The sequence below is a fragment of the Plectropomus leopardus genome, chromosome 15 (genome assembly GCF_026936395.1).
Source record: "Plectropomus leopardus strain MGB_pleo_1.0 chromosome 15, ASM2693639v1, whole genome shotgun sequence".
In the NCBI taxonomy this organism is placed as follows: domain Eukaryota; kingdom Metazoa; phylum Chordata; class Actinopteri; order Perciformes; family Serranidae; genus Plectropomus; species Plectropomus leopardus.
In genome coordinates, this window is record NC_142190.1 from 12847590 (window position 1) to 12872002 (window position 24413).

At 39.2% G+C, this 24413-nt stretch overlaps 1 protein-coding gene across 1 annotated transcript in view; it reads left to right on the forward strand.

The window, feature by feature from the left end:
• The window catches only part of LOC121952826 (polypeptide N-acetylgalactosaminyltransferase 10-like), a 68369-nt gene extending 44300 nt beyond the window's left edge, over positions 1 to 24069 (forward strand). The window contains exons 5-14 of the mRNA XM_042499666.2: positions 1646 to 1831; positions 3518 to 3701; positions 8644 to 8761; positions 13621 to 13728; positions 17021 to 17242; positions 20407 to 20523; positions 20664 to 20813; positions 21205 to 21439; positions 21600 to 21759; positions 21874 to 24069. Of these exons, the coding sequence (XP_042355600.1) occupies positions 1646 to 1831; positions 3518 to 3701; positions 8644 to 8761; positions 13621 to 13728; positions 17021 to 17242; positions 20407 to 20523; positions 20664 to 20813; positions 21205 to 21369 (1250 nt within the window). The 3' untranslated portion in view covers positions 21370 to 21439; positions 21600 to 21759; positions 21874 to 24069. The remainder of the gene's footprint in view (positions 1 to 1645; positions 1832 to 3517; positions 3702 to 8643; positions 8762 to 13620; positions 13729 to 17020; positions 17243 to 20406; positions 20524 to 20663; positions 20814 to 21204; positions 21440 to 21599; positions 21760 to 21873) is intronic.
• Positions 24070 to 24413: the final 344 nt, after the last annotated feature.

The window sequence follows — 24413 nt, forward strand, 5'->3', positions numbered from 1 at the left end:
CAATAAAACATAAATGGATCTCATCCAAATCATATAACAAAGACAGCCTTTTCTCTTCAGGGAGACCATCAAACCAGCCTGCTTCTATGACTTATTGTAGCTGAACTTTGCACAGAGATGTTTTACTTGATCGCAATGATCGATGTGATATGATTACAGTGGCAGTCAACGGGGCCCTTTGATGTCCAACAAAATTAAATGTCCTTCCAACTGACATTGCTGATTATGACAAACGTTTAGGTAACTTTTGTTTAGTTTTTACAGTTTGGCTAGAAGGAGGCCTGTTGCATCTTTCTACAAATGCAGGTATATGTTGCAAGCCCAGAAAACACAACTCGTGAAAAAAAAAAAAAAAAGGTGATATGATATAGTGGATACGTTTTTGGTTATTAATCTTTAAAGAGGGAATTCAAGTTTATCAGATTTCATTTGTTGCTATCTCTATTTTCCTCATAGCAAATTTTGTATTGGTAATTTATCAATGTACGAGTTGTGGGCTGCTTAGACTATTCAATGCGTTTTTACTATCATCTATTCTTTTATTTGAAACACTTTACTGCATCTTGTCAGTCTGATTCATTGCCTCTGTGGTTTAAAGTCCTGTCTGTAATGTCTGCACTAATAGTGTCAAAATCCCACACACAAAACTAAAGAAAGTTATGGTTAAGGTTTTTTTTATTATGTAAAGGCATTGAGGGACCTTTACAACTTTTGTTTTTTAAAGTTACCCATCCTGATTCTGTCCTTCACTGCTGCAACTGTCAGCTTCCACCTTTTTTTTTTTTTTTTTTTAACCACTAGTCTGGTGCAGGGTTGCAGATGGCTGGAGCCGATCCCAACAGCCACCATGCTGTGGGCAAGAGCCAAACACCCTGGACAAGTTTCCAGTCGATCACTGCAACCTCTTTTATTTGAATACAAGCACACAGACACACACTAAAGTCCACCCCAAGTTCTTTTAAAACATTAAACATATTGGTTATATGCCGTGGATTCTACATCAACGCTCATCTTATTTTTTATCCCTGATGATAAATGTCCACACTGGTTCCATAAAAGGTAGCACAAACAAAGATTCAGCCATTTCAAATATCAGTGATTGGTCTTACAATGCAGTGAAAATAAATACAATTTGTCTTTGGTCCTTAGACAAGGAGATAGTTGTACACTTTTACTCCAGGGGTCCAGGCTCCTGTAAGTTATTATGGGTTAATATACTGTTCATCTCACAAAATTATTCAATACAAAAAAGACCTGATTTTGTGAGTGTAAAATAGCAAAAACATGTCACCTCATTCATATCTGTGGCAGGCAATCTTGTTTAGTGTATTTTCAGTGTAAGCAAATGCTGCATGTGCAGTAAGCCACTTCTTGGTTACAAACTTGCCAAACTTGTTTTAAAACTTAAGACTGGTCTTTATTACTGGTTATGACAGCATATTTTTTTTTCTTCCAAAAACCACCTTTCTCTGTTGGTGAAGGGCATTGAGTCACCACTGAAGTAGAAAAGTCAGGCTGAGTTCAAACAAACGCAAGGAGAAAGCAAATCACAGTAATTAACAAAACAGTTCTCGACAACACTTAACTGATTGATGCTCTCACACTTTTCCCGTTTCTCGTTCTTCCTCCCCTATCCTCTCTGCAGAGCACCTAAAGGTGGCACTGGAGGAGTACATGAAGCGGATGCCGAAAGTCCGCATCTTGAGGACCAAGAAGAGGGAGGGGCTGATCAGGACTCGCCTGCTTGGAGCAGCTGCCGCTAAAGGAGAAGTCATCACGTTCCTTGACTCCCACTGTGAGGCCAACGTCAACTGGCTGCCTCCACTGCTGGGTGAGGCACACAAATGCATGGACAGTCATACAAATTATTAACTACATAAAATTCCTGTTAAGATCTGTAACAATGTAAATTCTCTCCCAGCTGAACAATGCAAATATACCACAGGGTAGTATGAGTAAACAGCCTGACTCCTACCAGCATGGCCTTTCAGCTTCAAACCAGCAGATAAAAGAATGGCTTAATTACATTCACCACAACATTACAGTAAGGATGAGCTGCATTAGTGGCATATACAATATATCAGCTGTAGCTAAAAAAATCTTGCTAAGGCTTGAGCCTTTCTTATCTCTTAACTTGCTTGCATACCTCTGTTGTCTAAACAACCACCTGTTGTCACAGTTTTTCCTAAATTGTTTCACAGGGATAAATATCATGGTTGTCAATGACCATCATCTCTGCGGCCAGATCCTTCTTAAAATGTCTTCAGTTTACCAAGTAATTTAAAAAATGTCCATTTTAAAAAATGTCTTAACTTTCCAAAACATGTCCCCACTTTTCCAAAAAGTTTAAGTTTCCCAGTATGTCTTCTCTTTAAAAAAATAATGTCCTCAATCTCAAGGTCCTCTCACAGACTGTAGTATCAGACTTCACACAAACACACATACACACACACTGTCCCCTACTGTGAGACTAAGCGCTTCCTCTTCTGGCTGATCGAGCTGCTCACAAACAGACTCACTTTCTCATTTACCCTTTTTCCATTAAGGACCCATGTTCAGCTCTGTTTCCCAGCATGGTGCCGTCCCACATGGAACCATTTTAACAACAAACTTTATGACCCATGTTACCTCTATGTCAAGCTGTTCACACAATACTTGGGAATAGAGTGTCTGTGTGTGTGTGTTGGTGTGTAACATAAACAGTGTGTTCATTACAGCACAGTTAGACACTTGCAATACTAATAATGGAGGGAGCATAGGGTGACAAATTGAGCACAGTATTATTACACATACAGGTTTGCATCATCCATTGCTTTCAAATGACAACTATATTATCATCTGTAATTAATGTAGTTCCAATTGACAAGGGGGGGGGGGGTCACTTTTGAAAAAGACGACTCACCCACAGAGCACTACTGAATGCCATTCTATAACAGAAACTGCAAGTCTGCACACTCACTCAAAAGTTACCTTGAAAATGTTTTTTACTTTGTGTTTGAGATGAGCTTGGAAACCAGACTGTACTTGCTGTAAGAAATGATTTCAGCAGATATAAAGCTTTACTTTTCAATATAAATATTAACTGCGGGGGCACAGGTTGCAGTGGGGTATGGGATCAGAAATAGACAAGTTCTAAGAGCTGAAGTGAATGACTTTTATGTGGCCAAAATATTGGCCGTTTTATTAAAAATGCATTATAAAACCACAGGTTGTCCTTCCTGAGCAGTGAAAATGTTTTGGCAATGAGTGGTAGAGAGGGCAGTGGAAGCTGTTTCAGTTCTTCTGCCTTTGTCAAACCTTTTTTTTCACAGAGTCAATACACTAGCAACCTTTCTCAGTGATGGCTGATCAGCGCCCAACAATGTGTTGAGAGCTCTGTGGAAAAACAACTATACAATCTTTCTTCATGGGCACCCGCTTCCTACTTTACCACTTTAGAAGGACACATTTACAGTCAATACGCACACATAACTATGCAAACAAACATCTACAGTCTTAATTTCTCTGTCTCTCTCAGACCGAATCGCCCAGAATAGGAGGACCATCGTGTGTCCGATGATCGACGTGATCGACCACGACAACTTTGGCTATGACACACAGGCGGGGGACGCCATGCGAGGGGCATTTGACTGGGAAATGTATTACAAACGAATACCCATCCCTCCAGAGCTGCAGGGGGACGACCCCAGTGAACCCTTCGAGTGAGTGACAACACACTTTACTTACAAATCTTTAACACCTGGATCAACATCAGTTGTCTTGTGCTGCATTTAGATTACTTGTACTAGAAATTAAACCTCTGAAGCCTAATAAAATTGGTTATGTTATTGATTATTAGATATTATCAAAAAACATGCCAAAGATATCCTGGAAACTATGTTTTTAATTCTTTTAATAATTCCTTTTTGGTAAATTTCTTGTAACTTTTTACTAATTTCTTGCTAGGCTAGTTTTTGTCAAGTTGCTCATAGCCCTCTTCCCATTTTTTTGAAAGATACCAAACTCATTTGCACAAAATCCAAAGAGTTTAATTGTATTGATGGTATCTGTGTTTTGATATTCTGCCAGTAGGCTTAATTCATCATCTCCCTTTTTGTCCAGTTGATCTGTTTGAAAAAAGGCCAGGACAACTTTTGCTGGAGGTGACTTGTTGGGCATTGTGTGATTTGAATGCATGTCAAACTACATTTGAAGCACTCACTGGATTTGCCAAAGAGACAGAGGATGTTGTTAAGTAGTGTGTTACCCCATCCTCACTTGGCTTGACATGTCAGATGTGTGTAGGAGGTGGGGACAGGCTCAAAGCCAGTGTTTCATTTCTAAGCTACTACAGAGGGCCCTGCTTGAAAGTCCATGTGCTCCTACATCAGGTAGCCAAACATCCTCTTAGCAGCCACTTCACTGGTGCACAGGTGCTCTCTTCTAACTGTAGACACTGTGTCAACACATGAATTAAACATCCTGCTCAGTGGTTCTCCGACTTACAGCCACACGGTTGCGCTTGACATGTGGGACACCTTCAAACAGGTGCCAAATGCCCATTTGTGATTCTTTTTTTTCCTTATCAGTATGTATAACCTACAAACTGTAGACTCTGGTCACTTTATCAGCAACAGCAGACCTTTAATGTGCTGCAGACAGCTAATTAAATGCTGCAAATGGCCTTCACCTGTTTCTCGTTGTCTGCTCTCCTGTGTGGCAGTGGAGGAAGGTTAGGAAGGAAGAGGTGCACGTTTGTGTGTCTTACTGTGGAAAACAAAGTCTCACCAGTTTAAGCATGAAATTTGATTATCCTCATGCACAATATAATTTCTTAGGGTAATTTGAGCTGCACAATGTGTTGTTTTTCTTATTGCAATATTAGTTTTATTAATTAATACCACATGCAAATGCAAAGCTGGTAGCTCCATCGACTCCTTTGCTTCACTGTGTCTCAGTGGTAATTAAGTCCATTCCCATGTAATGTTTCAAACTAGTGCTTTGTGCTCAGAAATGTACTAATATAGATTTAGACCAATTTTTAGAGCAAAGTCAAACACTAGAGTACATTCTGACTGCAGCTGCTTCACGGTAAAAGCCTCAGCCAGACATGCCTGTCTGATCAGACAGATTAACTTAAATATGTATAAATAAAGCTGTCCCTGAAAGGCAGTCATTGAAAAAAAAGAGCCTTGTCTGAAATGTTAACTTATTGCTTGATGAAAACTGGTGTAGCATACTGGCCACATGTGTGCGGGCACTGTGGTAAGCTGTGGTCAGTGATGTTTTAGACAATAGTGTGCTTTCAACTTTTCAAGAGTTTGGAAAAGGCTTTTTCCATCCATTCATTTCATTCGCTAATCAAGGGCCGAGTACCAGGGAAAGCAGGCTGAGCAAAGCACCTCAGATATCCCTCTCATGATCAAGATGCTTGAACTCCTTCACTTGGGGCAGTAACTGTCCCAGAGGGGGCAATCGACTGTGTGACACATGCACAGTGTAACTGGAGCAGCAATGTTGGGGGTCACAGCAGATGGTTCTAGATATAAAAAGATAGTGAAGAGCTTAAGTGATTTTTGGATGCACTCTTTTCAACCTCCTTGGGTGCACTTTGCCTGACAAAACTTTTGGGTACACTCAATTGAATGCCAACCGATATACATCAAACAACTGAGAATAGAATGTATTCATAGAGAGAGCATATGTTTATGGTCTTTTTTGTGGACTTTAAAATAATTACAGGGTTTTTATTCACACCTATGTTTTAATTTTTTGTACAAAAATATTTGAACCAAAGGATGTTTGTGCAAGCCTAAGTGAAACAAATTAATTATCTCACCATCTTCTATGATAGTGTGCCAGCTATTGAGTCTTGAGTCTGGCAAGTGCAGACCAGATTTCACTACACATGTGTTGTACTTCAGTGGTATGATGTGATATAACACTGATTTCTCCTCTTTTTACCAAATGCCCCTTTGAATAAAGCCAAGTAAAGCCATTAATTCATCACACATGCACATTGTTTAGCTGTAGTAGTAATGTAGGTACCCATTAGGATGGTACAACCTATGGCACAGCAAACATACATATTCTTTTTTATTTTAAGTATATTAAAAGAAAGAAAACGTATTGTAAACAAACTAGATCAGTGCTAAAGACAGCACAGTTCGGCAGATGTGTTGAAAGACATAAAACAAAGAGAAGAATGTCGGAGAGATGTACAGTTCAAAGGTTTTTGTGCTGCGCCTAGATTCATTTCATCCTTTTTTTTACCCTTGGAGAAGGAAAACTTCAGACACCTGACTGTTATCGGCATGGGACTCATATCTGTGCTCACCGCTCATGAGGCGTGGGAAGCCCCAGAGTGTTTCTCACTGCTGACAGTACAGTAGCTGCCCTGTTTGCCTTTAATTGATCCTCCTCAGGGACAACTTTGGCGAGAGCAGACTACCTGCTGGCTGCCTGCCTCCAACGTCTACCCGATGAAAGGCTTGTAACTATGACAACCTGGTGTACCTGCAGGTGTGTATTGGGATATTTTTGCACTAGAGAGGACTGCATTTCTTCTGGGGGATTAGGAGAAAAATGCAATTGTGTTTTGATTGATTTCTAAGATCAGTGGTACAGTAATAGGGTTAAAGAAACACATGTGGTGGAGACAGTCTGGTTCCTCACAAGAAATAAGTATAATTGTGTGCATCTGCACCTGCTGCCCTAATTTTTCTGCCTCAGGTGTGCGGCAGCCACAATCAGGTACAGCAGTGATACAACAGCTAACAAGCCCTGCACTCAGCAGCACAGAGCTTGTCACAGCAGACAGAGGCCACATTGCTCTATAGTGGGTTAATTGGTTCTGCGCTGCTCGGTGCATCTTCATTATCTGGGGAGAAATAGTGCCACCATAAATACATGAACTCTGGCTTGCGTTTGAATCTCTGTTGTTTTTGTGGTCATATTCAGACTTTTTGGTGTTTGAATTTTTAATCATGTAAGGTGACTCTGAGAAAAATGTTTCTTCCTCATGGTGGTCAGCAGCTGTAGCTTGGATTCACAGCAGTTCAAGTGGATTCCAACTGAGACCCTGAGTCACAGTGAAGAACCTACATTCACACATAAAAACCTTTCAAACTGCTCCTGCAGCACAATCTACTTTTCTGCCTACGATCCATATCTTCGGTTTGTTGGAAAATATCAATGATTTCCTCATCTCTGCCAGGCATAAGAGTTTGGTCACGTGTGTGCATGTGTGTTTAAGTAGATGCATTTTTATATTTATCTGCTTGCAGCTAATCTCGACCAATTAGCCTCATATTTTGTGTTAACATTTCTGACTCGAGGATCTCTCGTTGTTGTGGTGATTCATAATTGCTGAAAAGCATGGTTTATTAATTGACAGCTGACTCCCCACTTTTCTTAACAAGCTGGTAAAAAAAAAAAAAGGGCCACGTTCATTGTGACTTGAACAATATCCATAGGAAAGGTCTAGGTCTAATTTTGAACCAGATCATCTGCAGATAAATTCTATACCCAAAATAATCCGATCTGCTGATGTAAAGCACAATACAAAATCAACAATTTTTTTTTTGTTGTGTTCACCACCGTCTTGCCTGTTGGGAGCTGGAAAGAACAATTCCATTGTCCAGTAATCATTGACATGGATCAAAGATTTGGAGCTGCGTTTTAGTTAATCCTCATAATTATATTGTATCTATATTCTATAAATACAGTGCCTGTTAGCACTTAATCTGTTCTGTCCGTAACAAATGTCAAAAAAAACACTGCATATTTCTGGGGACGCCTCTGAAATGCGCTGCACCACTGCAATTACAAGAATTGTCTACACTGACTGATTAGCCTGGATGGGTGCTTGGTCACCTAGTGGCCATCTGCACTCTACTTCTAGTTTTCTTAATGCTTTCAGGTTAAATTTGGGATATGGGTTATAGTCCCAAGGGGATACCTGTAGTTGTATAGGAAGATACTGGATAAGATTAAATTTCGATCAAACATTTGAGTCATTGGCAAAGGTTTATACATAATTTTATATTTACACAATTGGATCACAAAAGGGACTTTCTACCTCAAAAGTAGGAAATTAAATTGTTTCAATAAAAGCAATATCCAGCAAATACAAACTTTTTTTTTCACTGATTGAAAAACATAATTTTCTGTAAAATAATCTATTTCAATTTTACAGAGCATATGCAGCTTACTCCGAACCCTTATTTGAACATTTCTCATCTAACCTTGCAAAACAGCTTGTTCTGTCATGATACAACACCTATAAGAATTTTCAAGGATAACATTTATGAAGTTTATGACAAATCAATGTCTGTAATCTCCTTATTCTCTCCTCAGAAGTTTCTGCTGTCAACATTTTGACATCTCAGTTGTTAGAAGTAATGATTTCTGATTGTCTCCCTGCTTTCTCTCTCTCCATCTTTATTCCATTGTCTCAGATTAAGGGATGAGCTCAAGGATCTTGTTAGTTGTTGCAGTTGTTTGAGAGTAAGTCTGTCATTTATTTAGATGTTTTCTTCAGCTGGTGAGAGGTGGAAAGTGATGCTGTGGCTCTGCGTGTAAATGTTTTGGTTTCAGGTGCAGTTGTACAAAATGTACTGCAAGTAGTGATTATGAGGATGCTGCGTTTCTTGTGTCTTCCAGGTCACCAGTGATGGCAGGTGGATTGTTTGCTGTGGACAGGAAGTGGTTCTGGGAGCTGGGAGGATATGACACGGGTCTGGAGATCTGGGGAGGAGAACAGTACGAGATCTCCTTCAAGGTAAAAATGATCAAAGACAGTGATGAAAGACAGGGATAAAATCTATATAAAATCAATACATTAAATATGTAAAATATTCCTCAAATTACAATACTGTCTCAACATTCTGTATCCAGCCATCCTGGCACCGTTTAGCCCTTTATCCACCCAAAAACATAATTATAATAAAAAGTGTCCTTGATATTAATTTTGCTCCCCAATAATGCCATCATCCTCTTTTTGTTTCTTTCAAGGACACCCTCATTGTTTTGTTTGTGAGAGTGCTGCTCAAATTCCAGAGATTTCCCACTGGCTGCTCCTCTTCTACGTTTACTCGCCCAGCAGCATTAAAAAAACAGGCAATGGTTAACCACATTAAAGACCAGGTTCAATGTCAGGGTCGGAACATTTTGGGAAAATGGAAGAAGGATGTTTATGTGGCTAATATTCTTTTCTCTTCACTTCTAATTCAGGAAAGCCCTTCTGTGAACATGCTCTCACTATCAGCCAAAATCAATGACACAGCTGACTGAAGAGGAGAATGTGTGGGCAAATTGATTTAAAAAATACAGAATATCCCCTTTTGCTGTTCCTGATGAGGATTTTGAAAACAGCAGACAGCTTTAGAAATAGTTTTACGATTGGCAGTGGTCCCATCCCATCCCACACCAACTTGAAAACATCTCCTGTGGAGCTTTTTGTGTAGCTGACGTCTGACCTTCATGTTTTGGGTTTTACGAGAGAAGAATATTCCCCAGTGTCCATCCAAAGAGGCTTGCTTTTTTATTTCGATATTTTTGCTGTAACAAAAGAGTACTTATTTCAGTTAAATGTTGGATCAGAAAATGCTCATGTAGGATTTTGGAAGGCAAAAACATATGTTTTTGCGCTTTTAGCAGTTGTTGATAGTACAGACCAGGCCCCCAGGAAGTGCGCCGAGCTTTGAAGCCAATTGTTGTAGTGGCCAATTAGTGTAAGCACATCTGTTACGTGATGCCATTTGGCCAAAAAATACTTTCTCTTTTTAGACTTTAATTGCAAAAGAGTAAATCAGACAACCTCCCAATTCAAACCATTTGGTCAAATAACGTGTGAAGTCTAGAAGAACTGCACAATTGAATGATTTAATCCTTATTCATGTAGTTAAGCTCTAAACTAGAAGTAGCCAGCTTGGCCAATGAAAGTCTTTAGTGTGCCTGAACTATGGACCATACAGTGCATAAGCAGGGCTCAGTAATTTATGCCAGGAAGGTGACTTTTAAAGAGTGGCTTCATCAGGATTATCCCTGACACTGATGAAGGCCACCAGCCGAAACACGTCGGTCAAATATGTTGTTCTACAAGCTACAAGTGTTGCTGGAGCTCTTCGACCTCTTAAAGACTGTCTTCATTCTCCATGCACCTTGTAAGTTAGTGAAGTTGTGCCAGAAACTCAGCTTCTCCAGGAAGTTGAATTTTGTTGGCTTCATGCGTCACTGAGTAACTGCCATAGGAGTGAACAAGGTTCCGTCGCCAGCACTGCATCCAGTTCTCTTTTTACATCCATGATACAGACAACGTCAAATACATTGCAGAAAGGCTCAGAAATATTCTTTTCAGTAACGCTCAACATTTGCGACCTTTGAAACTCATTTCCTCAACAATTTCGTGGAGTATAATTAAAGAAAATCCATTCTTCCAACCATGGACGCACCTACGACTTGACCTTTGACTCTTTGATGCAGAGGTATAATTCTATGTTAACCCTAAAATGTAAAGCTAGTAACCCTGCACTTGACTGTTGTTCAAACCCTGTGCAGGAGGTGAGGATTTCATACATTTGTAGCTGAGTATGAAATGATAGGTCTTAACTTACATTGGCTGTGACCCAGAGCTGATCCTGATGCGAAAAGCTCTTATGTTTTAACACTGTTTTGAAGTGTTTCATCTTGTTTAAGTAATTACTGATATAATATCCCATACCAAGGTTATTAGTTTGGCAAAGCTTATCATACTATTAAACTTTGCTATCAGCACATGCCTAGCTGTGCGTCTTAAGTCTACTTTATGCCCTCAGATATTCAATTTGGTATCCTTTTTATTAAGATCCCCATTAGCTGATACCAAGCAGACAGCCAGTCTCCTGAGGTGAAAAGATTAACAGGCTCTCATACTAATCCTTACAACCAAACTGCTGCTCCCACAGACAGCCTGGTCCTGCTCAGATGTGAAACACAATCACTTCATTCACTGGTACAGTTTATCTAAAGCTTCATCCTGGCCATACCGGTATGGGAACGTTGAGCATTTTCAACTCACACAGTGAAATAATGTCAGCACATGCAGGCACACAGAGCACCGTAGTAGCATGACCTAGAGGAATGTGCATGGTTTTAAACTGATGGAGTCCTTTTTTTTTTTTTTTTTTTTTCCAAATTTGCTCTGGCAGATTGTTTTAGTTATGCAGACATTTCTCAGAGACAGAGCTGCTCTGGACACAAAAATAATTAAACCTTTATGGATGGAGCCAAAAAAAGTAGTAACTCAGAGTAGAAGTTAACTGACTTTCAAACTGCTGGCAGTATTAAAAAATAAATTTTATTTTATTTTATTTTATTTTTTTCAATTCATTTTTCTGTTCCAGTTTTATTTCAGTCTGGTTACTCGTATGAACCATGCTCGACAGAAAGAAAGAAAGAAAGAAATACAATGTCTTTAGACTGACCCCTGAACATTTTGAATAGTCAAATTTGTCTTGTTAGATATAGTGCTGAAAAAAAATAAAGAATGACATTTAATGAAAAGTTACAAGATGCAGTGATTCAGCGTAAAGGCCATTTTATTGTCCTAATGATAAAGATGCTCTGTGGACATTTAAATCTTACTTTCTAGTTTTCTTAATAGCCATAAGCTTCCCAAATAATTTGAGCTCATAAAGCTTTGGGTCAGGCCCAATAATGGGTCTGTCTTATCAGCACTGCTGTGTCAGACAGTGCTATCCAGGGTGGGGCCCCTCAAAAGAAGAAACAACAGTGCGGGGGTTTTGTCTTTGTGGGACTGGTGAAGTACTCCATGCCCCCTGGCCCATATCCGGATTTTGCATTTATTGCTGCCAGCCTTTGGTTGGGTGATTATTATTCATGTAGTGGAAGCTTTTAAACCATCCATACATAACCAACAAGTCCTCATTGTCCTTTTTTTGACATCACTGTCACTGCAGCACAACCAGAGTCTCTCTGGTTTGTTGCAGAAGAAGTTCCACCACTAGTGAACCGACTCAGATCACAAGAGTGTACACAGCTTAGCTGATAGAAGCTGCAGAACAACAGACTTCACTCTGACAGCATGAATAAAACATATTGCTGCAAGACAAAATCTAGCACTGACTTAAAGTGCAACTAAAACTTGAATTGTCTGCACTGGTGTCTTTGAATCAATAAAACATTAAAAAAAATACAAATAATATAGTAATGGTAATGGTAATGTTTGTAATGCTAGTTGGCATTTGAACTTAATTATTCTCATGTAGCGAGCTGTTTTGAAACAAACTGACTCTGATTATGTGAGAAAGTTTCAAATAAAAGGGACATAAGAAAGTTTCAACAAAAGATAGGTCAAATAAAAGATCTCAAAAGCCTAAAACAGATGAGCTCTAGTTTTAAAGGACCAAATGGGCATTTGTCAAAAGAAAGGTTCACAATTTCATCCTCAGGGGACCATGAGTACTTACTTAAGCACTGATCCGACATCCATATAGAGCTACTCAGTGTAATGTTGTTTTTTCAATGCACTGTAGAAACAGAATGGGTACAGGCCCATCTGTTCCCACCAGTAATTGCACTCAAGTCAACCTTGAGTATGGTCATGTTGTGTTGGATGCACATTTACATCATATGCCAAATATGTAAATTTTAAGTTACATTATTCTGTCCAGGTTCTTGAACTTCCAGCAGCTTCAGCCTCCCTCTAACCTTCAAATAGCATATTAAAGAACTCCTGTGCAGAAACAATTTGGAAGCCCTGCACCACTTTCTTCCCAAACTCAACTTGTTTGTTTTCATTTTTCATCCCAGCCTTTCATTTCCCTACTTTTCATTTTGCTATTGTCTTTAAAACAAAACCCTTTCTCCATCTCGCCTGCTGTCTCTGAGTCTTTCTTTCATCGTCATCCCCTTCATTGCCTCCCTTTCCCTCTCAAGGTTTATTTTCAACATGGCAAGCCAAGAAAGGGAATCATCTCTGCTGTCTCCATTGTAGTTGGAGGATTAAAATGAGGAGCCACTGCTGGATGTCTCTGTTCTAGCGAAAGGAAAATAAATGAGATAAAATTGCTGGAAAGAAAGGTTTGTTTTTACTTAAGACAAGCACATTAGGGTGCTTGAAACATCTCATTGTATGATTTCCATATTTCAAAGAGACAGCATGCGTTCATTTTCCTGAAAAGCCAGTCAGCAGTTTTTGCGGTTTCTATTGCTTCTCTGAGGTCTAAATTTAAGCACTGTTTTCACCAATGACTTGCGTCTCAGTCTTTCTCCAATCTAACCCTGTTGCAGAGGTGAAGTCAGGTCATCATCATATCATAATCTGGAGTGTGGTGTCTTGGTGTCTTCTTTTGTTCCTCCCCTATCCTGCCATTTCATCTCTATTGCCTCTCCCTCCAAAATTGCTCCTCTCCCCCCTTATTCTCCCTGGATTTATAAGCCTGTTAGAACCACTGTACTATATGCCTCTTCCTTCTTAGCCATCAGTCTCCTGCTCATCTCCTTTATCGTCTCCTACCTTCACCTCCCTTTACCTTTCCACAACTGTCTGTCTCTGAATGTTTAGGTGGACAAAGCTTCTATATACCATAGAGATCCATCTGATAAAAGAGCTTTCTCTCTTTCTCTGTGTCTATGTAGGTGTGGATGTGTGGTGGGCGGATGGAGGACATCCCTTGCTCCAGGGTAGGACACATCTATAGGAAGTACGTCCCCTACAAGGTCCCTGGTGGGATCAGCTTGGCAAAGGTAATTCTTAACACTGTACTGTATGCCTGTGCGGCTCATGACAAAATACAAGAAAGCAGATCAGTCTCAGACTTTCTGTGTACTATAACAGATTGACACAGTGGCTCAGTGTCTGTACAATATTGTCACATCACCTCTATCACATCTGAGTCACAGCAATGGGACTTTCTGTATGTATTTAGGTAATATGTAAGACTGGCAGCAAGCCTGTGATTAGCCCTGCTGCCAGTGATGATGAATCTGCATTGACTGTTTAAGGGCTTAACCTCTCAGATCCCATGTTATATTATAATGCACGGTCAGGTGACATAAAACAAAGGCTATCCCTAATGTCTGAGCAAGTAGCAACTTCCAGGGTTAAAAAATGAAGCCAACAAAGAAGTGCCAAAAACTGCAGTCAGTCCCCATAGACATCCCTATTAAAATGCCCAACTTGACAAACACACACACATATATATAAAAAAAAACACACACACAACACAGATTAAACAACATATTCCTCTTGAATTGACCCTTTTTGATCTCATATGAGCCCCCACATTGTTTTGATCCTAGATCAGGCTTAGAGAATGAGGAGAGTAACAATAAATATGAAATCTGGGAAAAAGGAAGGCAGAAATGGGTGATTACACAATAGTTGTGATTTATTTACAAAAACAATTAGCGAAAGGGTACAGAAGAAAGGTCTTCAAATTTTGCATTTTATTTATTTTTTTAAAACTTCATCAAACAACAATCAAATGAATACAACCAAATGACTAAATCAATAAACACAAGAAAAGTTCACCTCCATCCCTCCAAAATGGAAGTAAAGATCACCATTGCTACTGCACTAAAACTAGTTTATTTGGTCTGCAATCTGACACACAGCTGCCACACTGACCCACTGGGCTCCAACTGGTTGCTTCTTCAGTCCTCCTTCAGTCCTTATATGCTGCATGCTCCTGATGAGCTGACTGAGCACAGGTGTGATAAATCACTGTCTGAGCAGTGAGGAGGAGGGGAGGGTGGCACCTGAAAAGGCAAACAAAGTGAAAGAGCACAGGAAACAGGCACAGAAATGGGCACATCCACCTTCTACCCATAACAGACATGATATGAAATATTATGATAGCCCAATAAACAAAAGCTGTAATGCAGGCTTATATGAAATATACATTCTGTCTCTTATAAAAGTGGGAAGGCTTTACTAATTTTAGGGTATTCCTGGGATTTTAAAATGCACTTTCATGAAGTTGTTTGACTTGATAATCTGATTAAAAAATACAGATCGATAGATCGAAAGATCAGTAGATTGAAATGAATGCAGCAGAGGTCATGATACTTTTATTGCCTTTTATTGGCCAAGCTCCAAAAACACTGGATCTTACATTTCTTTATAATGCAACTCAGTCCTTTTTCTTCGACAGTACCTGCCTTGTAAAAATCTACATTGTCCAATCTAAATGGCCCACGTTTGTCAAGCATGTCTATTAAATAATTCTAGTCTCCAAGTCCAAGCATGACCCTGATGAAATCATCAGCGGTTGTTTTGTCAAACTTGAAAAAGCTTATCTAGAACCTCAGAAGACATTGTGCAACAGTTTCACAGGCTTAGTGGTTTCAAGTACTAATAATACTGTTTATTTTTCTAAGATGCAGGCCTGGTTCATTTTATACTACCCATTCATCAGTTCTGAATGTTACAATTCCATTGTTAGGTAATCTGCAGCTTTTGAATGGCACAGACCGCCGAGCTTGTTCACTGCAACAATACATTATCACACATTTTTATAATAGTCCTATTATATTGACAGTTCCTCTTACTGCATCTCTCTTTATTTTTCCATGTGTCTCTTTAAAAAGCGCTTATCAGTAACGTTTATTGATTAAACAAACAATAAATGAGGCAAAATCCAATTATGCTAGTGCAATATTAAAAGTATCATCTTATCGGCAAAACTGATTTTAACGTTATTAGTATTCTACAGTTTTCACACTCGGGGCTCTTCAGCATTTAAATTACAGTTGAATTTAGTTCACACAACCAGAACAAAAACAGTATTTTAGGTTTTGTGCTTACATATTAGCTTCTGGGATACAAAGATTCGGAAAAGTTGTCTTTTTTATGCAAATGCACACAGAGAACACAAACACTGTAAAACAACTTCTCTGTCCTTCAACTGCACTGAACCGTGAAACTGAACTAAAACTAGATGTAACTGAATATAGGAAGATAAAGGAGTGAATGGACCTTTGTCTAATTAAGCTCAAGTGCACAATTTAACAGATACATAAACACTACTCACAGACAAACACATATTGTACACTTACGCACATCATCCTAGCGAGTCTTTAAGTGGTCCACTATAACAAATGGCAGCGTTTTTCTTTCGTACATCCTCTACTAAGTACTCTCCTCTTTTCTCCGCCATGCACGAGCACTTTACAGTTGGCTCAGCATCTACTAACAAAAGACCACCGGGCAAGAGGCAGTAGTATGCAGTGTATCCACTATCTACAACTTATAGCCCTCGCAGGTGTTACTGTGAAGAATGAGCTTAAGTGTCTTTGTTCCTTGTATGCTTCAAAGTACTTACACAGAATGAGAAATTGTCCAAAAGCGGTAAATCATCTGGGTGTAGCCGAGCACTATTCATTATGTATGCTTCTGCCGCAGCCAGGAACTTGGCTCAGTATGCAATGGAAAGGCACTGGCCTTTGTTTTGACTTTTTATTCTGACCAACAGTCTTAAAACTGGACCTCAGTTGAATGCTGATGGTCCTGAATTAACCTGACCCTGCAGATGATAGAGAACATTTATAGAATAAACTTTTAGTCCTGTTCTCTGCAAAAATTGAAATAGCTGTTTCATTATCAGGAATAGTTATAGGAATAGTTTTGGTTTTTTTTTTGCTCAAGTACTCCAGCTAAACAGATAAGGTCAGCTTAAATTCAGTTGGCTGAAACTGATTTCATTGGTAAAGAGATTTAACAGCTGCAACAAAGAAGTAAAATGTTGCAGTTAAATTGAGTTATTCCAAAGCAGAGTCAATAAATGGATGCCATTGTCAGTGTAGACTCCCCAAGGCCAATCTACAGTGCTAACAGCAGACTATGTAAACATTTTTGTTCACAAAACAGTCCAATGTGGTTCCAAAAGATCATCCTCACTGCCAATAATGGTGGGGTTTTATGTTTATTTGTGGGAGGCTCATGGACATTCTGTCATACTTGAGATCCCGGCGAAGAAAAGTATACTCTTTAGTGAATGCATCTACTTGTGTGACTCTGTTGTTGCTTTAATTTCAGAACCTAAAGCGCGTAGCTGAGGTGTGGATGGACGAATATGCCGAATACGTCTACCAGCGTCGGCCCGAGTACCGCCACCTGTCAGCAGGTGACATGACAGCCCAGAAGGAGCTAAGGAACCGCCTGAATTGCAAGAGCTTCAAATGGTTTATGAGCAAGGTGGCCTGGGATTTGCCCAAACACTACCCAATGGTGGAGCCTCCTGCTGCTGCATGGGGAGAAGTAAGGACTAGTTTATGAAACTAGTGGGGGGAAATGAGGTTTAATATAGATACAGATACAATTGCACGGAGAGAAGAATGTATAAAGATATGTACACAAATTTGGATTTATTATTCCCAGCTGGCCACCAACTGCTTTAGATGTTGATATTGGGTTGGTCTAATGCCAACACATTAACATAAAATACCAACAACAGATAACGCTGATATTTTGTTGGTTTTAAAGTTGTGTAGTGAAGTAACCACAATCTTCCAATCATCCTGTGTCTTCTTAATATAGAATAGCAAAATTTAGTTTGACAGTATTGACAAAAACACCCATCAGCAAAACGCTAAAATATCAACAGCCACGCAACATGAAATTCTAATGTTGTTTGACATTTAAAACAATTATCATCCCAATTTTCAGACCAATCAACAGCTGGGTTTTATCTATACTTATCTAAACTTACTCTTAACGTGTATCAATGAAAAAAAAAACAACAAAAAAATACTGGAATCTATAAGACCTCTGAAAGTAGGACATCGCTAGTTCTTCAACACATCCATCCATCTACTTTCTACCGCTTATCCGGGGTCGGGTTGCAGGGGGAAGCAGGGAAGCCCAGACTTCCCTCTTCCTGGCCACTTCGTCTAGCTCTTCTTGGGGGATCCCAAGGCGTTCCCAGGCCAGCTGAGAGACATAGTCTCTCCAGCATGTCCTGGGTCTTCCTCGGGGTCTCCTACAGATGGGACATGCCCAGAACACCTCACCAGGGAGGCGCATCTCACCTTATTTCTAAGGGAGAGCCCAGCCACCCTACGGAGGAAGTTCATTTCGTCTGCTTGTACTCACGATTTCGTTCTTTCGGCCACTACCCAAAGCTCATGACCATAGGTGAGGGTAGGAATGAAGATTGACCGCTAAATCGAGAGCTTTGCCTTTCGGCTCAGCTCCCTCTTCACCGCCTGTCGATCTCCTGCTCCATCCTTCCCTCACTCATGAACAAGGCCCCGAGGTACTTAAACTCCTCCACAGTTAATCAAACTTTGTTTGCCCTTCACATGTTATTATTTCAGGGATTTACTGTTCATGCTTGAATACACACCTGACAGGTGCATTGCAGAATGAAGTCGCCGGTTAATAAGGCAAAGTACTCGCAAATTTGTTCATGACTGATGCAGTTCCACTAGCTCATTATTATTTTTAGAAATAAAAAGAAAATCTACAGAGACAGAAATAAGAGGAATGAAAATATCAAAGGAAGGAGGAAATAAGTATAAACTGCTCCTTAGCTAAAAGCAAAGTTAAGACAGTGTTGTTTGAAAATTCAGCGTTTTTTTGCCTCTCTTTAAATCATCTGGAAAACTGTTTAATGCCTAAAGGCTCCTTCACCAACTCTGGTTCTCAGAAAAACCAGAGTTTGAAATTAGTGTCTTCACCATACTTGGTAAGCTTATCATTTATTTATTCAGAATCAAGCAATTGAAGTGTAGTATTTACAAATCTATGAACTACTTCCTTTAGTCTACTTTTGTTAACTTATATTGAGGTGAACTTTATAAATATACATTTTTAAAAGTATTGTGTCATTCATACAAGACTTGGACTCTGTAAATCTGCCTATCCAACTTAAGTGAGTAAAAACATTTACCTAAAGCTGGACACACATAGGAAAACAATTACTCTACTGGTGATACTATAGCAGAGTCCCATTTATTGCTTTGTATGACCGTTGGATTGGGCTGTGGAGTGTTCTGTATGTATGTAGCACATATGCAACATGATGCAAGTGCGCTGCATACAAAGATGAGCATTGCATGGCACATATCATGTTCAATTCAACACAGCATTTTTGGCTTAATAAAAATTTAATACTAGTGGGAGTTTTCCCAGTTGAAAAAGGGGATGTGAATCAAGCTGGAAATAGCAATAGCAAAAATCTCGGTGGTAACAACAGACAAGAAATAGTGATGAAACATGTTTGCAATAATTCTGCATGCTGTAACTACCATAAGAGTCTTGGGTGCACACCTAGGGGCCAAACATGCCTTTGGGCCCCTCCAAGTGTACAAAAAACAACAATGAGCTTCTGTTGATACAAACAGCAAAGGAAGGGCACAGAGTCCTCTGGAATGTAGGTACATCTACAGCTGTGTACTAAAAAAATGCGGTGTGACTAAATATACGGAACAACAGTTTTTTCACTTTTGTTTTTGTTTTCACTTTCACAAGTTTAAGTGAAGTATCTAAGAAGTTTGTATGTACTTGTATTTCTCTCAAATTCTGAGTGCTTTTTTTTTTTCAAATTCGTGTTAGTGACCACTTCTTCTTTTCCAAGATAATTCATCCAAAGGACACTCTAAAATTTGACATTTTATCACATAAGACAATGCCACAGACTACCCTAAGATGTCTCAAATGTTGTTTCCATTAATTTATGGAGCAATTCCACCTCAGGACCTCAAAATCCAGCATCTTCACCTACAAGATCATCTGAGACCAGTCACCCAAACAGCTGATGCAACAATCGGTTTGCACACACAAAGAATGTCTGCACAGACTGTCAAAAATAGTCTCAAGGACGCTCATCTGCGTACTTGTCCTTTCACTAGGTTCTTCATTTGACAGCATTTCTGAACACAATTAACTTGTATGATTGTGAGGCCAGATGGATGTAATTTTAGGAATACGACATTGGAGACGACTTATGGTCGTCTGTGGCATTGTGCTGTGTGATCAAGTGGCACATTTTAGAGTGGCTTTTTATTGTGTCCATGCCAAGGCACACCTGCGTTCTAATGATGGTGTTTAATCAGTATCTTAATATGCCACACCTGCCAGGTGGCTAGATTGTCTTGGAAAAGAAGTTCTTACTTACACTTACTCACTTTTGTGACCGAAGTCTATGAGAAATATATCTATGGAGTGCACAAAAAGATCTTACGCTTCAACTTGTGTAAAATGGAAGCAAAAAAGTGTTGTGCTTATTTTATTTTATTTTTTTCAGTAGAAGTGGATACACTGAAATTAAATCATTAAAATCACAGGCCGATGAAGGTTTTAATTCAACCATGATTTGACTGTTTTACAAACAATATCTGAAGGGACATATGCCATGACCATCCATAACTGAAGAGCACTTCCTGACGTTGTGACTCAGTTTTCATATGTGTGTTTTGTAGATCCGGAATGTGGGTAGTGGGATGTGTATGGAGATCAAACACTTTGTGTCAGGGAGCCCCATCCGCCTAGAGAGCTGTGTTAAAGGGCGGGGCGAGGTGGCCTGGAGTCATGGACAGGTGAGGGTCATTTATGACAATTTCTCTTGAGAAGTTGCTCATGAGGTTTCAGTTTCCTAACATAAGGAAAAACATGATATAAACCTTGGAAAGAGGAAAACAGTTGGATGTTTGTTACATTTTAGATGTGTTGTCTACAGGTGTTAACATTTGGCTGGAGAGAGGATATCCGGGTAGGTGACCCCATGCACACAAGGAAAGTCTGCTTCGATGCCGTCTCTCACAACAGTCCCGTCACCCTGTATGACTGTCATGGCATGAAGGGGAACCAGCTGTGGCGCTACAGAGAGGTATGAGAGAGGAAATTGGAGACCTTGGAGTCCATTACTTTCAAGCGGAAAAGAAAAGAAAAGGAAGGACAGAAAATATTGAGCACTAAACATTAAATCTCCTGCATTGTGATGAACTTTTACACACCAATTTGTGCTTTTTATGCTTGAATTCATGGTGTAAATGTCTTTAATTTTGTCAAAACAAAAGGCTCTATAACTTATTTCACGCCTATGATTTCTTGTTTAAAATAGCAGTTTAACTTGACAAATGACAGCGGAACAAAGTATATTATTTAATTGTTCATTGAAATGCTGCCAGTATCATATCAAGAAGGAAATAAATGCCTTGTAGAACTGTACAGTACTTATTTATTTATAGTGCTGTTTTCTTTGCCACTCTTTCCTCCAGGACAAAAGTCTGTATCATCCTGTCAGTAACAGCTGTATCGACAGCAGTCCGAGTGAGCGGCGAGTCTTCATGAACACATGCGACCCCTCCTCTCTCAGCCAACAGTGGCTGTTTGAGAGAATCAATGCCACCGTGCTGGAACACTTCAACCGGGGTGCCAACTGAGGCCACTGGAGAACTGAATCAGGCGTCTTCCAAAGAAAAAGACAATGAAACAATGATCACCTCTGATCAGGTGAATTATACAATACATTTTATTTCACTGTTTTATCAGGTGCAAATTGATGCTTTTAATCAAGTCAACTTTGAGGGATTTGTTGACAGTAAGAAAAGAAACACAGTCTGAGGTGCTGTAAGCTGTCTCTTAATTTTGCTTCTTTTTCACTGTTGTCCAGAGAAGAATAGAAGCTACAAGTGAATAAAGTGCCGCTTCAGAAACATTCCTGGTGGTACAGCAGCAATCCAGTGTGCTGGCTGAGAGCAGAAGAGCTGGTCGGAAAACAATGCAGCACCCAGAGTACAATCATACAGCATGAGCTTGTGATGATAAAGAAGGTAAAATAAAGATACTCCTGTCAATCTAACCCTAACCTTAGCCCTAACCCAACTGTTGTTCACTTACTAAAAATATTGATAAAAACTCATTGTTTGAATTCTGTCCTTCGACAGGGTTGGAGAGGCACACTTAAACCTGACTGTGGAAACCAAGAAAACACAGAGCTCTTACAGACCTCAAGAATTTTCAATGGTCAGAAGCACAAACACAAACTCTGCTGTATTTAATGGATTGTCTAGTCTTTGGTCGCTTTACACCTTGTCTTTTTCAAGTGTTGCCTTAACAATTCCAATAATGGAAAATACCTGCTCCCAGTTTTCACCCAAGGTACCAAAAATAGCATATGGGGACATATGTGGGACTTTTTTGCTATAAACTGTAATTCTGGAAACTCAAAAAAAAAAAAAAAACTTGTGCAGATTCCTCTTTAAAGTGCTTTTTTTCCCACTGAGCAGTAAAGCAAACATAATGGCACGTTATGTCGATTTCTATTGGAAGTTTTACATTTATTCACCTGGGAAATATTACTAGCAAGTGAAAGTCAAACAGCTGTTAATACTCACAAAAGTAAGCTGCAACTTTGGTCCAGAATGATAAACATCAACAACTTGAGATAAGAAAACTTTATCTCACAGTTTAGCTGTCCAGCCCAAATCTTTATTGTTTTGGTTCACTGTCCTTGCTCTGATGGTATTTTTGGCTGCAGTAGACAACTATTTTCAATGAAAATGTCTTATGTTGTCACACATCTTTGTCAGACGCTTGAGCAGTGAAGCATTTTTCTTGAGCCTTCTTCCACCGACTAACGATTGCTTGATTAGTAACAGGCGTGGAGTACTAGCATGGTCTTATTGCACACTATTGCTCTCCAATTGCCAGGTTTTCAATAATAGCCTCCTAGCAGTCAGACAATTTATTTCACCAAAAATGTTGTCTTAACGTTGGAGCTAAAAAAAAACAAACAAAAACAACCAATACACATACATGCAGCTTTAGACTTCCATACATAGTACAAATGCTAACAAATGTGTTCATGTGAATTGAAAAGCTTTCTAAGAGCCTTCATCGGATACATTAGTCATAGTGGTACAAAATTACATCTGAGCATTTGGCATATACTTGAAATTCACTTCATAGACTCTATATACCCATAGCACGGATAAAAGAAGCCATCATGCGATATATGAGTCCTTCAAGCTAAAACCTACACATGTACAAGGTAATCTTGAAACGTAAGAGACCTCTGCATGAGAGAAAAACAAAGAAAAATAACATAATGCTTTTTTCTGGAGTCGTTAATTGCAGAGAACCCACTTTTCTCTTTCATCCATTTTTTTCAGCTTACTCACTATAATTTGTCAGACAAATACTAATGCTCACTGTCAATCTCTTATTATTGCATTGACTTTAATTATTATATGTAGATTTTATTTATTTATTTATCTGGCAAAAAGTTTTATTGAATTTATTTTCTATGTATCTAAAGTGTATTGTGTGTGTTTGCAGTATATGACAAAATCAATGACGAGAGGCAAAGACTCTGTTCATGGGTGGAGTTCCTGCAAAGAAGTCTATGCATAGAGACCAAGTGCATTGTGTTTACATCTTTTTTCCATACTTCTAAATCCATTTTTTTAACTCACTGTTTGCATCTGCTACAGTATTTTTAACATGTATATTTTGATATTTGCATACCGATAGTTTCAGTCAGGACCACTTTGTCAAGAAAAACACTTCTCAGCAGCTTTTTTTAGTATTTCGCTTTATTTGCAGCTATAAATATTTCTACTTTATGCAATTATTGATATTTGGCGGGATATAGCTCTGTTCTGGGGTCCCCCTGCCCTTCCATGTGCTTACGTGGAAAGTGTTAAGCAGGAACAGCACACATTCCTGCCCTTCCTGTGCATACGAAGAAAGCCTGAGGCAGGGAGAGCAGCGGCAAAACCCCAACAGAGCAGGCATCAATGACGACAGGGGTGGAGAAGGGTTGCAAAAGAGGCTTGCAGAGGAAGCAGCAAAGAGTAGGCAGGCTAGAGCAGCTTAAATAAGGCGGCGCAAGTGCATTTAGCATATCAGATGCTTAGAGGCGAATCAGCTGGCCATCAACTGATGGGAACTTGCATGATATCAGCTGTTATCAATAATAGCAGCGCTTGACTCCGTGGCCTGCCTGAACTAACAATATGCTCAATATCTAAAGTGTCTCTCTCTTTTTAATGATTTGCTTTTGATTTAATATTTTATATATTGTTCTTGTACTTGTATTGTTAGCAACAATGATGATAAAGCTCTTTTGAATGTTGAAAGTATGTTTTACCATATACAACTTCTTTCACATTGTACATGAATGAACATGGCTGACTTGCAATAGTTAATAGTAAACCTTAATTCAGCCCAAGACCTTTCAAAAATAGTTTATCTTCTGTTGTCTCATTTTAGTAAATAGTACTTTTTGGCAGTTGTTTGAGAAATACTTATTTTACCAGATTCAGTACTTTATTTTGGAAGAGCTGTCTCACTATTTTCTGCCATTTGTTTTTCCTTCTTTCTTTCTTTCTTCTTCTTTTTTAATTCTATTGCATTTATTTATTTATTTATTTATTTTTAATGTGTTTTGCTCATCTATTTTCCTTTACCAATGCATCATGGG